The sequence below is a fragment of the Heteronotia binoei genome, chromosome 4 (genome assembly GCF_032191835.1).
Source record: "Heteronotia binoei isolate CCM8104 ecotype False Entrance Well chromosome 4, APGP_CSIRO_Hbin_v1, whole genome shotgun sequence".
NCBI lineage: Eukaryota > Metazoa > Chordata > Lepidosauria > Squamata > Gekkonidae > Heteronotia > Heteronotia binoei.
This window is the reverse complement of record NC_083226.1, coordinates 92,783,037-92,796,960: the sequence shown is the minus strand read 5'-3', so window position 1 is coordinate 92,796,960 and position 13,924 is coordinate 92,783,037. Positions and strand designations below refer to the sequence as shown.

At 40.8% G+C, this 13,924-nt stretch overlaps 1 protein-coding gene across 8 annotated transcripts in view; it reads left to right on the top strand.

The window, feature by feature from the left end:
* CSNK1G3 (casein kinase 1 gamma 3) overlaps positions 1–13,146 on the top strand; it is a 133,343-nt gene extending 120,197 nt beyond the window's left edge. For 5 of the 8 annotated variants that reach the window (XM_060235534.1, XM_060235539.1, XM_060235536.1 and 2 more), the window contains 3 exons: positions 12–118; positions 2,128–2,151; positions 10,829–13,146. In XM_060235534.1, the coding sequence (XP_060091517.1) occupies positions 12–118; positions 2,128–2,151; positions 10,829–10,883 (186 nt within the window). In that variant the 3' untranslated portion in view covers positions 10,884–13,146. The remainder of the gene's footprint in view (positions 1–11; positions 119–2,127; positions 2,152–10,828) is intronic. The other 3 variants (XM_060235537.1, XM_060235540.1, XM_060235538.1) reach the window with 1 other exon arrangement.
* Positions 13,147–13,924: the final 778 nt, after the last annotated feature.

Below are 13,924 nucleotides of genomic sequence, written 5' to 3'. Positions count from 1 at the left end.
TGTAATTTTAGGTTGTAAGCTCAACAAATGGGGAACTAAACACTGATGATCCTACTGCAGGCCGTTCAAATGCACCTATCACAGCTCCTACGGAAGTAGAAGTAATGGATGAAACTAAGTACGTATTATCTTAATAGCATATACTGTGGTTTAGTTTTTCTGTTTCGCTATAATTTCAGTTGTGATTCTTGACCTATCAGTTCTTTACAGCTTTCTAGGACTGGCTTATGGCATAAACAATTTTGCTTTGAATGTATTCCATAATGTGGAGTTCCTACACTTGCCTTCATAATTCCAGACAGATTGTATTAGATGGTCCAGACTAGGCGTATGCATTTGGATCTAGCCAAGCCAAAAAATATACCCGAAAAATACTGATAAATGTATATTTCTGCTTCCTAAATGTATCCGGGTTTTCTCAGGAAAAAGATCCTGAAGCCAGCTTTCTCCTGCAGTATGGTTTAAACCATCATTGCAAAAGCCATTCCAGCCAGATATGCATGCGGTGGGGAGAGACCTCCCCAGAGCACACAAATCATGAGACCAGCTTCTTCTTTAGCACAGTTTAATCTGTGCTGCAGGAGAAGTCAAGACAGCCCCAGGATTGGGCTGGCTTTTTTTTTTTAAAGGTATTTTTCTTCTCTATTGGACCTCCCCCCCCCCAAAAAAAATAAATAAATTGGGATGTCTGAAAAAATCCTGGATTTTGGGGGAAATACTGAACTTTTCCAGGTCCAATAAACCCAAACAGACAAACAATACTAATTTTAAAAATTGTGCATCCCTATTCCAGAAAATACGAAAATCCAAGGTGCTGAACTGTACCCGTGCAAAGCTCATATTACATCTGGACTGCAGAAAACTCTTCAGATGTAATGGCTACTGGAGGATAGTTTTGTTTGGGCACAAGTTGTAGGAGAACACTTTTCTTTATAAGATGTACACGCTTGAAGAAGCTAAGTGAAAAGTATAGAAATCTATTTAGCCTCCCTATTCAGAGGCAGTAAACCTCTGATTACCAGAGCCAGGAGGCATCCTGGAAAGTCCTGAGCTTCTATACCCTGTTGTTACAAAGCAACTGATTAGCCACTGTATGAAACAGGATGCTAGACTAGATGGACTACTGGTCTGATCCAGCAGGGTTAGAACTGTTATATTCCTATTCCTTTTTTTTTTTGTCCATTTTTATTCTGGATTCTCAGAATGGCAAAACTGAATCGATTGATATGGAATAGGTGTACTCATTCCAAATTGCAGCTTTTTTTCCTGCAAACAAGGAAAGAATGTTTTCCTTATCAAAACCACATTTTGATTTGAGTGTTATGGAAATTCTTAGAACAGAAGCAGTTCCCCAAATAAAGCTTTCAAATGCTTTACAAAAAAAGAGAATTATTTATTGTACAAGGAAACAACTGTATGTGGAAGGATTTTTTTCCTCCTTCTACCTCTGCTCATGTATAGCAGGATTTAGAAGTAATAGAAGTTCTGTGAATATCTCTATATTTGCAGTCTGGCCTCTAAAGTAAATTTGTGGTGCACAAAGTGTGTGTGCGTGTGTGGTGTGTCGAAATACAGGATGCTATTGCCTCTCGGGATCTCTCTGCTTGGAGGTTCAAGTACTTGTGAGTGTGGTAGAATGAATATGTACAATTTTAAAAATTCCTGGGGAAAGACTGGGAAGTAGAATGAACAAACGGGTTTGTTGACCTGTAAGATAGATTCAGGTGAGTAGCTGAGTTTGTCTGGAGCAGCAGAACGAAGTTCAAGTCTAGTAACACCTTTAAAACCAACAAAAAAAAATTCGGTGTTACCTGAAGAAGTGTGTGTACACACAAGTTTATACCTTCTTAAAGGTGCCACTGGGCTCGAACTTTGTTCTTTTGTCCTATAAGTTTTTCTGACAAGGCCCATACAAGATAATGAACTAATATGGAAAAGAAATAGATTGTGTATTAAAGTATCTGCTTATATGTGTTAACATAATAGATACTAAATTACAGCAAATTGCAATATTGATGTTTCAATACATTTTTCAGTGTTGTATTATGTGTATATATGCACAACATGTCACTCATCTGCAATGTATAGCATTCTGATTATCTCTTCCTTGTATTTTCTTTGTATTAGCTGCCAGAAAGTGTTGAACATGTGGTGAGTTCTAAAGTACAGGCAGGCAGAAATGGCTCCAGAGCATTTTATAAACCAAAGAACTTTCAAAAACAAAGTTAATTGGAAAATCAGTGCAAAAGAATTTTAATTGCTTGTATTTTTGAGATGGAAAAAAAATGCCAAGTTAACTGAGGAGCACTTTTTCCTGCTTCAATTTTTGCTTCCTTTTGAAGTGATAGCTTCTGGTGCATTTCATCTAATACTTCTAAATTGATGCTTTAATATCCGTGTTTCAGCTTTATCCATTGGTGTGCCATTTCACCAACAGTATTGTCAGACATTTTATCTTTCACAATAATATCCTAACATAATTAATTCATTTGAAATGCTACTAAATGATAGCAACTATTTGCTCATGTATTTACTAAATTATTAGTCATTTGTGATTATTTGAAAACCTTTTGTGTATCCATTTCATATACATACTATACTTTCCATACACACACATGCTATGAATGCAATATACTCCGGGCTTTTTTTTTTTTTTTAAGCAGGAACGCAGTTCTGGCTGGCTTGATGTCAGGGGGTGTGGCCTAATATGCAAATAAGCTCCTGCTGGGCTTTTTCTACAAGAAAAGCCCTGAATATACTGTTTAATCTGTTAACAGTTGTTTCCTCAGATTTTAAATGTTTGTGCTCAACTTCTGTGTTTATATTTGTCTCTGCGTGAGGCTAGTTTCCATCTTAGTGATTTAGGTTACTTTAAACATTAACTACATGGCATATGTTCTAGAGAGTTTGAAGAACAGTTTCCCTGACTTTGTTGCACAAAACTAGTTAATACGAAGTGTTTTCGTACAGAAGGTTTATTATATTAATTTAAAATATAATCATGTAGTTTGTTTAAATGTATGCTGTGGTAATAAACAAATTGGCATATATTATGTTGAGAAAACCTGTGGAAAGTTACATTAGTAAGCTATGCATCAAATACCAGCCTTCAGCTTCAGTACCATCGTGTTAAACTAAGTAATCTTCCATGGAAAACGACATTATTTTTCTTAGTGGAATTAATGTTTGAAGATGAACCACAGTGCTCTAATGAGGATTGGGAAGCAGGCCCATAGCTAACCTGGGGTGCACGGGGCCTGGCCCCCTGACAGTTTTGGGTGGCCCCTCACCTTCAGGCTGCTGTCTCCCTCCTGTGTGATTTAAATCACATGGGAGGGGCATCCAGGAACAGCTGCTGCCCATCCCATGCCATTTATAGGGCCCAGAAATCAGCTGCTGGGTGGTGTCTAAATTATGCAGGAGGGGTAGCAGGAGCAGTCGCCAGCATCCTGCACAATTTAAAGGGCCCCCTCCCCGTGCAGCCCCTAGCTACGGGGCTGTTGGGGAGACTGTTCCCTAATGTTCCTGTAAAGAGTGCTTCAATTAGTGTCTGCCACAAACAGCCTTTCTATAGTGACTCTTTAGTGATAAGTTGCCCTTGCATTTATCAGAAATATTGTGTGGAAACAAATCTGTGAACACAGTGTAATAGTTAATGTAGTGCTACTTGCATTGTTTCTGCATTATATGTATTTTAGCTATGAAATGGCAAGTTTTAAGTACATTTTATAGAAATCAAATAATAATAATAATAATATTTTATTTTTATATCCCGCCCTCCCCGCCAGGCGGGCTCAGGGCGGCTAACAGACATGGGGTCCCATGATTCACATTAAACAATAAACAATATAACAGGCATGGGAGTCCCATGATTCACATAAAGCATAGCAATTTAAACATTAATTACAAATAAGTTATTTAAAATACATAAAACATATAAAATAGGTGCTAAAATAATATAGTCCTGATGTATATGAGATGGCTAAATATCTGTTCGTTCATTATCAGGTTCTGTCTCAAATACCACAAGATGTCTCAAATGCCAACTGAAAAAGAAATGTTTTGCAAGCCCTGCGGAATTGGTTCAGGTCCCGCAGGGCTCGCACCATCTCTGGAAGGTCATTCCACCAGCGAGGGGCTATCACCGAGAAGGCCTGCTCCCTAGTGGCCTTCAGCCTAACTTCTTTTGGCCCAGGGATTGTTAATAAATTCTGGGAACCAGACCTCAGTGCTCTCCGGGGTACATATGGGGAGAGGCGGTCCTTTAGGTAGGCAGGTCCTCGGCCATATAGGGCTTTAAAGGTAATAACCAGCACCTTATAGCGAACACGGTAGACAACCGGCAGCCAGTGCAGGTTGCGCAGCCCAGGCCGTGCAGGCTCCCACCGTGGTAGTCCCTCCAACAGCCTGGCCGCCGCGTTCTGGACTACCTGGAGTCTCCGTGTTCGGTACAAGGGCAGCCCCATGTAGAGGGCATTGCAGTAGTCTAACCTCGAAGTGACCGTTGCGTGGATCAGTTGCTAGGTCGACGCGCTCCAGGAAGGGAGCCAGCTGCCTCGCCCTCTTAAGATGGAAGAAGGCGGATCTAGCAGTGGCAGCTACTTGGGCCTCCATTGATAGGGAGGACTCCAGTAGCACTCCCAGGCTCTTGACTTTGCGCACCGGTACCAGTGGCGCTCCGTCAAAGGCCGGTAAAGTAATCTCCCCTCCCGGTCCGCCGCGGCCCACACAAAGGACCTCAGTCTTCGCCGGATTCAACTTCAGCCCGCTCAGCCTGAGCCAGTCAGCCTGAGCCAGTATAAAATACTATTTTATATAGTAGGTAAGGCAGATTTTCTAACTGATCACCATAATCTATGATCAGTATTATATATTTGATTTGAAGCTTGTTTACACTATGTGTATGAATATTTCATAACTCACATTGCATCCTTATCCCTTCCACATCATACCTACTGCATGCAGTCTGTAACTTTGCCTTTTCAATTACCCACTCATGTAATTAGTAATATAAATTGGCCCAGTGCATGTGTGCCAGTCCTGCCAGGACAATAATAATAATAAATTTATTTTTATATCCTGCCCTCCCCCGCCAAAGGCAGGCTCAGGGCAGCTAACAGGACATGGTGTGCACCATGATTACGATAAAATACAATCAGTACTATAAAACAATTAGAATAGGTACATTAAAATAGTTACATTACATTCATAAATTAAGTTAAAATTAAATAGACAGTTAAACCATTATAAATTATGTGTTTCGGTGCTACAGTTCAGACTATGTGTAGGATGGCTAGATGTCATTTCCCGGGTTTCATCTTAAAGCGAGCTGAAAGAGGACAGTTTTGCAAGCCCTGCGAAACTGATTTAGGTTTCACAGGGCTCGCACCTCCTCTGGTAGTTGATTCCACCATTGGGGAGCCATTGTTGAGAAGGCTTGCTCCCTCGTCGTTTTCAATCTAGCCTCCCTTGGTCCAGGGACTTTTAAAAGATTTTGAGAACTAGATCTCAGTGCTCTCTGAGAAACATATGGGGAGAGGCGGTCCCTAAGGTAGGCAGGTCCTCGGCCATATAGGGCTTTAAAGGTAATAACCAAGGACAAGGGTGAGGGAAGTATCCCCTAGCATGTGTGTCAGATGGCAGCATGACAGAACATTTTGCTTAGCATGGCAGGTCCTTTGCTTCATCTCCCAAGTAGGTGTGTGGTAAGCTGAGAGGGCCAGTGTGTGGGTGCTTTAGTGCAGGCATCCAGTGCTACTGCTTAGTGTGCTCAAATGGTGAAGTGGTCGCAGGAGGCTGGCTTCAGTGGAGCCAAGTACTTGTTGGATCTAGCTTTTTACTGGAAAGTCAAAGAGAGGTGGCATACCCAAGCATCCTCAGATCTTTCCATCTCATCATTGTTGTTGCCACCACATTCATATATCTGACACAATTTAGCTAGATTGTTGGAGGAAAGTAGCTTTGAACCTTCTGTCCTCTTCCCAAATGTAGAGAGTTCAATGTAGCATGACATCACCTCCCTGACTTCTTTCCTGTGCTTTCTTTTCTTCTTTCTCACTGTGCTGTGTGTACCAGAGAGAGGCTTAGAGAAACAGGAGAAGAAGACAACCAAGGTCTGTCTTTAATGTCCTGGCTTGCAGGCTCAGAGTATCAGGTGCCAGAAGTCAGGGGTCCAGAAGTCAAGCAAGGCAAAGTCATTCAGTCCAAGGTCAGGGGTTCAGAAGTCAGGCCAAAGACAGAGTTGGAGACTTAACATCTGTTGTACTCATTTTGTCCACATCTAACAGCCTCTCTTGGCTGGTTTTTATAACCCTATGCCTAAGGATCATGCTACTCAGGAGCAATCCTGCAACTACTCATCTTTGTTATTATCCAGCAGCTAGTATTTGGTCAGGAGGTGCGCACTTTGCTGTCTTGTCAGTAGCTGTTATCTGAGGCACTCTATGGTGTGGGTAATACTGGTGGGCTGGGAATGGCCAACTGAGGTTCACCTGCTGAATCAGGGCTGGAGGGTGAAGGTGGCTCTGTACCACCTGTTGGCTGTGAACCCTGACAAGGCAGCAGCTCATCTTCCTGCTTGCCAGCTTCTGCTGACTCAGAGCTGGCTTCTGCTGACTCAAAGCTGGCTTTGTAAGGCTCATTTTCTGCTGATGAGTCCTCGCTACCAATGTTCCCTCTAAGCTGCAGTTTCTTGTGAGCAAAATTTCTACTTTGTGAGCTACTGGCATTAAAGTTGTGAGCTGGAGGCTAAAAATCTGTGAGTAGCTCACACTAACTCAGCTTAGAGGGAACACTGCTCGCTACCACTGAGCCCTGGCTGACCCACAGCACTTTTAAAAATACACCTGGACTCTTTGGTTACAAAATAAAACAGGATGCATTTAAAATGTATACCAAACAAGTTAAAAGTGCCACTATGGATTCTTGCACACCCATCAGAGAAAAGAAGCAGCTGGAGATTTCCTCTTCCAACTCAGAGGTTTCAGCCTGAACTCTTAAGGAAAGAAGGTTGCATGCTACCCTGTTCCTTATTCTCCTACCTTCTGATTATACCTTTCCACCTGCTCCCCCAGCAGTTAGCCTGCAGTTCTGCCCATATGTCAGTAACTGAACCTTCCCACTCTTGCTTTGTGGTTTGGCAGCCTCCTAACTCCTGCTTTGTGGCCCAGAGTTCAGTGTTGGTGTTGCTGTCTCACTGCTGGAATCTTGGCTGGAATCTGACATTAGTATCACCTCTGCTATATACCTTCTAGTACAGGGATGTCGAACTCATTTGTTATGAGGGCCAGATCTGACATAAATGAGACCTTGTTGGCCCGGACCATGTCAGGTTGGGCTGAGCCATGTTGGGCCAGACCATGTGTGTGCCTATTTAAGATTAGGTAGCAGAGATATAAATTTTATAAAGAACACAGACAAATACAAATATATATATATTTTAAAAATTTAAAACATGCTTAAAATGTTAGCATTCATTGGTTCTTTGTATTTTTCCCATGGGATCCAGGGAACTGGGCAAACGAAGCTCTGGCTCTTTCCTTCCTTCCCCAGGGGACTGGAAGGGAAGCCTCAGCCAACAGAGGAAGAGATGCTTAGTTCGGTAGCTCTGATGTGCAATCAAGAGAGCCTGGCAAAGCAAGCTATTCCTCCCCCTTTTCTCCCCAAGAGAGGAGCCTCAGCCAATAGAGAAACAGAGGTTTTGATCTGTAGCTCCTGTGCGATTGAACAAGCCTGGCAAAGCAATTTGTGATGCAGAAGGAAGCAAGAGAGAGGGAGAAGGAAGCAGATGGCAGCCAGTTGCTCAGGGGCCTGATATGAGCCCTCCGAGGGCCTGATTCGGCCTCCGAACTGCATGTTCGACAGCCCTATTCTAGTAGGTTATTGATGTCAGGAAGCTGGCTTCAGAGCACTGGCCAGGATGAAAAACCTACCTGCAGGGTTGTTTGTTGTCATTGTTGTTTTTGTAAGGTGGGTGCCACAACAGGAAAGTCATGTGTACAGGCTGCTTTTAGTAAGAACTTACTAAGTTTATTAAAGACTCTTGGTTGGTTGAATTTCAGTGATGTGTTGCAGCATAAAATATCTGTGGACAAATTTTGCATTCACCCTAGAACTGATGTTTTTTTCTATATTGTTCTTTGTGTTCTGTAGGATTTTGTCTTTAGTGATTTCCCTGCTAGAAAATTTTATTTATTTTATTTATTTATTACTTTACATTTATATCCCGTCTTCTCCGCAAGCGGACTCAGGGCGGCTTACAACATCATAAAAACAATCAATTCAATAAAACATATAAAACCACAATTTACTTATCAATTTTAAAACTATTAGCGCTGTTTCAGTCCAATATAGGCGGTATTGACTTCTGACTATGATCGCCAGCATTCTGTAGGATATCCGGTGGCAGCCCCTTTTCAATCAACCACAAAAGCCTGTTTAAATGTCACGGCTGGGGCCGGGTCAGGCAAAGTCCAGGGGCAGTCCGAGGTCTGTAGCCAGTAAGCAGGAGGGTCCGAGGTGCCAAATCCGAATCACTGTACAAGTATTGCAGGTCCGAGGTCCAGAAGCTGAGGTCAGGGAGTCCAGAAGTCACAAGCCAAAGTCAGGGAGTCGAGAAACCAAAGTCAAGCCGGGGTGGATGCTAGAACGTCAGGGAGATGACTAGTTGCTTCCACAAAGCCTCCTCCCAAAGCCTACAGCTATATAGCCCTCTGCTGGCTGTTGCCCATTTGGGCTAATTGCTGGCTCAGAGAGGCAGCCAGGATCCTGTTGCAACTCAAGCATCCTTGCTCTTAGAAGGGCCAGAATCCTCTCAAAACTCAGGGCTCAGGGAGCGTCTTGCTTGTGAGCGTGCCGCCCTCCTCCGATCCCTGAGGGAGGCGGTCACGCGCACACGCCACCCGAGAGGGCGAGGCAGGGGGGCTGGGATCTTCTCCAGCAGGAGGCAGGGGCACTGGTGCAGGTGGCAGGGGCACAGTTTCTTCTGCAGGCTCAACTTCCTCTGCAGGGTCCCCAGCACCCATGACATTAAACAGTTCAGTCTTACAGGCCCTGCGGAACGCCGACAAATCCTGCAGGGCCCTTATAGCTTCTGGGAGGGTGTTCCAAAGTTCTGGTGCTGCCACCGAAAAAGCCCTGAATCTCGTTATGCATAACTTGGCTTCTTTTGGGCCAGGGGCAGACAGCAGATTTTTTGTCCCTGATCGCAGTGCTCTCTGGGGGATATATGGGGAAAGGCGGTCCCGTAGATAGGCAGGTCCCTGACTATAAAGATTACTCCTAGCTAACAATGAGCTTTTTCAATTGGCATGCAGTTTTTTTGTTCCTGGTGTTTGACACATTCATTTGTCTTTACCTGCCATTTGACAAATGTGACATATATGATGTTAAGGTGTGTAGAAATACAGGGTTATTAGAAAGGTTAACAAGAGAATAGCAGATAAAGCCTTCCTGAGCCTACTAGGATACTGTTCAGTCATTCCATGTACCTTGATGAGTAAGAACAAAGCAGGTCTGAGAATGAGTAGACAGCTAAAGCCAAAGTTGCTGAAAGCAGTGGGAATCACAAAATAGATCTGAGAAATCCTGTTGTACAGACTTATCTTAATGTGAAAGAAGAAAAGGTCAGAGTTAGAGGAACTGGGGGAAGAAGGGATTTCCTTTCCCATGCCTTAAGTCTTAGCTCTCTCAATAAGATTTGAGTTTTCTTTGTAGAAGAGTAATAGAGAAGTTGTTAGATTACATTGTAGACCTATGACATCATACTGGTCATCTTGGACTAACATACGTTTGCTTTCCTCTTGTATTTTGTCTGAGAAAGACCTCTGCAGACAGGAGTCCTAAAACAGTCTTGCTGTTAATCACACAGTAGTTATTTTTGAAATGTTTTCTATCCTTTTCCATCGTTAATGATACAAATTCATATAAGCCATCATTGCTTCTCTGAAATTTTTTTAGTAAGTGTTCATTTATAGATTGTTTCACACTGCTTCACAGTGAATAATTACAACAGAACACTTGGGAGATATCTACTCATGTAGTATAAATGAAGGCAGGGCCCTCTAGTGACCATTTAGTTAAGGACATGTCATTTGTCTGTTGATACTCTTCATTTGCGTGGAAATGCTTTTGTAGCACCAAAGTAGTGTATAAAGTGTTTAAAAATGGTATTTGGAGTTCACAATGAGCAGCAAGATATACAGGTTCACAGGTGACAACAGATTATTCAAGATCAATATCTAGATGCTCTTCTGAAATTTATTTTGGTGTCTAGACGTTCAGGTAGTTATCTGCAGTTTTACCAAGTTCACTAAATACAGCAGTTTTGAAATTCAGTGGAGGATGTTAATATAGTATCTGACATCCATGTCAGATAGTGTCCATAACACAACCCTGATGTGTTAGTTGGTGCCTTTAGTTTTGGAAAGATTATCAGTTAATAATGTATTTGAATGGTCTTTAAACAGCTGCCATAGTCACCTACACTTTGTTGTTGTTGTTCAGTCGCATAGTCGAGTCCAACTCTTTGCAACCCCATGGACAAAGTTACGCCTGTCTTCTACCATCCTCCAAAGTCTGCTCAAATTCATACACCTACACTACCAACTTTTAAAGTCCTAAACAGATTGGTGCTACACTTTTACTGCATGTTGGTCACCTCATTTGTATGCAGCAAGTTTCATTTGCCATCAGTCCATGTAACTTGTCTTTTTGACTTTGTAATGGCTTAAAAATATTTAACTGCGTATTTAGAGTAATACCATTACCTGTGTTAAATTTGCACAATTCTTTCTGTTTACGAGAGACATTTTTATGTCAAAATTTGCAGGTGCTGCTGTTTTTTCAAGCGAAGGAAAAGGAAAACCATTCAGCGTCACAAATGACTTTGGAAGAAGACAGATCATGGGGAATTACTTACTTGCTCATCTGCTGTCTTGTGAAAGTCATTTCTCTAGTGACCACATGTCTTTCCAGCATCCCTCTTTCAATGAGAAGGTCATACTACGTACTTTGGTTTGATTGTCCAACATTCATATTTTATTTTGGATTATCTCTTCTGAAAGCTTTAAAGCTATATCAACATAAGTACTTATTTGACCACTATGATACTGGACCAATGAAAAACAAATGTTGCTTTTTCCTCAGCAAATCTAAACTGTCATAGAAAATATATTAGCTGAAAACTAGATATTTCATAAACCTGGCATGTACTGAGGTTTTTGTGATGCCATATTGAAAGCAGCTGATTTCCAAAAGAACAATACAAATGAAACATATAATTACCCAAGCACTTAAAGTAAGTCTTGTTTTGAGATTTCTTTTGTCAGTAACAACTGCATTGATTTCCCCCTCTACATTATTTTGATGGTACTACATTTGCAAATTCCCATTAAAACCTGTCAGAAAACATGGTACAGCCTGCTCAATGGTACTGAAACAGAAGCAAGATAAGAGGAGGTTCTTTGATGACAAAATCTAAATACTGTTGTTTCCAAAGAAGAGATGAATCAGTATCAGTAAACTTGGGTTTCAAAATTTGCTTTTGTTGTGCCTCTAATTGACACGCAGTGTAGTAGAAATGGCAATAGTGCTTGTACAGAAATACAAAATGTTTGTATAATGCAAATTGTGCTTCTGGATACGTCTGACATCAAGACTCAAGCTTCAGCAGCAAGATGCTTAGGGGTTGTAAAAAACACACTACATGGAAATAACTGTGAACATGGGTAAGTGGCATGGGAATTAAATGTCAAAAGTCAGTCCTGAATGACAGTTTTAAAATGAAGGACTGGATGTGCCATGTAACAAATTTTGATCTGTTTGTAAATTATTTGCTATTTGATTTCAGAGAAGAAATGGAAATGGGTTGAATTTATTACTGCCTTTAATGAATGCTAGCTCATAGCTCCTGGAGATTTCTGGAATATTTTTGGTGAAATATTGCAATGCTTCTAAGACACAGTCAATAGAATTGGTAATGTACTTTTCCCCATAGTCCCTTTAAGTGCCTGTATTATGAACAAACTAGCTGTTCAGTAGAAAAAGCAGCCCTTTCCATTTTTTTCCAGACCTGCTTCATTTAAAGCCATAATGACAGAGGTGTCCTTTTGTCATGTTAAGCTGTCAGTCTCATGAGGAGACTGAATAAAGGAAAGAGAATGGCTGGACAGATTTATTGACCAAAACTCAAATTGTGTATGTTGTCTTTTTAAAAGCTTCCTAGAGCTAACTTTTAATAACTTTATCAGTGCATGCCTTTTGGCATTCTTATTTATTTTTAATCTCTTGTAACATTCAAAATGTGTATTAAAATGGATAAATGCACACCTTTGAATTCATTATTGCATTTCCAGGGATTGTTTTGTAATTTATTTTTTCCTTAACAGCCAAAAGTGCAGTGCATTGTCTCAAATTAGGTGCACATATAAATGTTGTGCAGATCTGGTCATGGTTTGCCATTGTTGCTGTTAATGGCTTTAGTAAATCCTTGATTGAAAAGCTTGAATCTGACCTATAAAAGCATAAACTATATGAAAGTTGAAAGTTTCCACTTTTACCTGTTTGTATTATTGAAAAAGTCTTAAACTTTCGAAGAGATCATGAATTTATTTTTACTTTTATTTGAGCTGAGAAAGTAGATGGTGAAACTTGGCCATCTTAATGTGAACATTTTCTTTGCAGTATTTGATCATTTTTTTCCTCCATAATATTTGTAAATACACGCAGGATCTATTTCTTATCATACACCTGTTCAGTGTCACTCTCAAGGGTTTCTTTGGCCTGTACAGTGTTTATATGATATAAACTTGCACATAACAGTCTGTAAATTAATACAATTATGGACTTGAAGGTTAAAAAAATACAAAACCTGTTTACTACAAAAATCAGAATCTCAACGTTGCTATTTAGCAATATTTTTAAATGCTCCATTTTAATGCTAAAGGGAGACCTTGTCCTAGCACCACATCTGGTCAGTAGTATGTTATGCAGTTATGTTCAGGTTAAGCCAACAATGTTTGCATTTATATGCTTTTCCCTGTCTAAACTAATGAAATCAACATTGACTGAATGTCTGAATAATAAAATACATCCCTGTTTAAAAGTATGTAATGGATGAAGAAGAAAAAAATAAAGGTAGTTTTTTTACTTGTGTCTCCCATCTTTTCAGCAGCATTAAACTGATGATTTGATGCAAAAAATAAACCATAAATGACAATTTGTTGTTATTTTTAAAATTACTCTTACATGGTTGAAAACTTATAGAAATATAGTATTGTGGACTTGATACAGTATTGCGATATTGAGGAGCTTAATTATGCAATATTTTAGTTTTCTAAATTTAGGTGGTCTAGAAGTCTTAAAGATTTGGTTAAAAGACTGGATTTCTGTTGCCTCTAAGGAAGAGGCTGCTAAAATTTATATTCTTTTTTTGGAATAAAGTAAAGGGTATAAAGTGTACAGAAAAAAGGGTTCTCCCACAGAGGCGAAGGACATCTTGTGTGTTTCCCACCAATCAGGGAGGCAGGAATCTTTTAAGCTCTTCCTCTTCCTGTGGAGTGGGAACACCCTCTATTCAGTTCCTTTCCTGCCTTGAAAGGGAGAGCAGCTCTTTTAGGATAGGTCCTTATCCCTAGAGCCCTTTTCTATATTTTTAAGAAGCCTCTTCCAATCTCTTTCCAATTCCTTTCCTATAATTTTTTCCCATTTCTTTCACTTTTCTGTAAACAAAAACAAAAAAATTCCTTGCCTCTTCCCTTGTTCTTTTGTCCTTTCTCCTGCCTTTACTATCTCCCCCCCCCCACCTAGAGGGGGATATCCGTCGCAGTGGCTTCACAGCCTTTGGAAATAGCTGCAGTGGGAAGAGGACAGTCCGCCTAACCCCATGGAAGCCAACCTCCAGGTGGGAGACAGTGGTTTGCAGTGA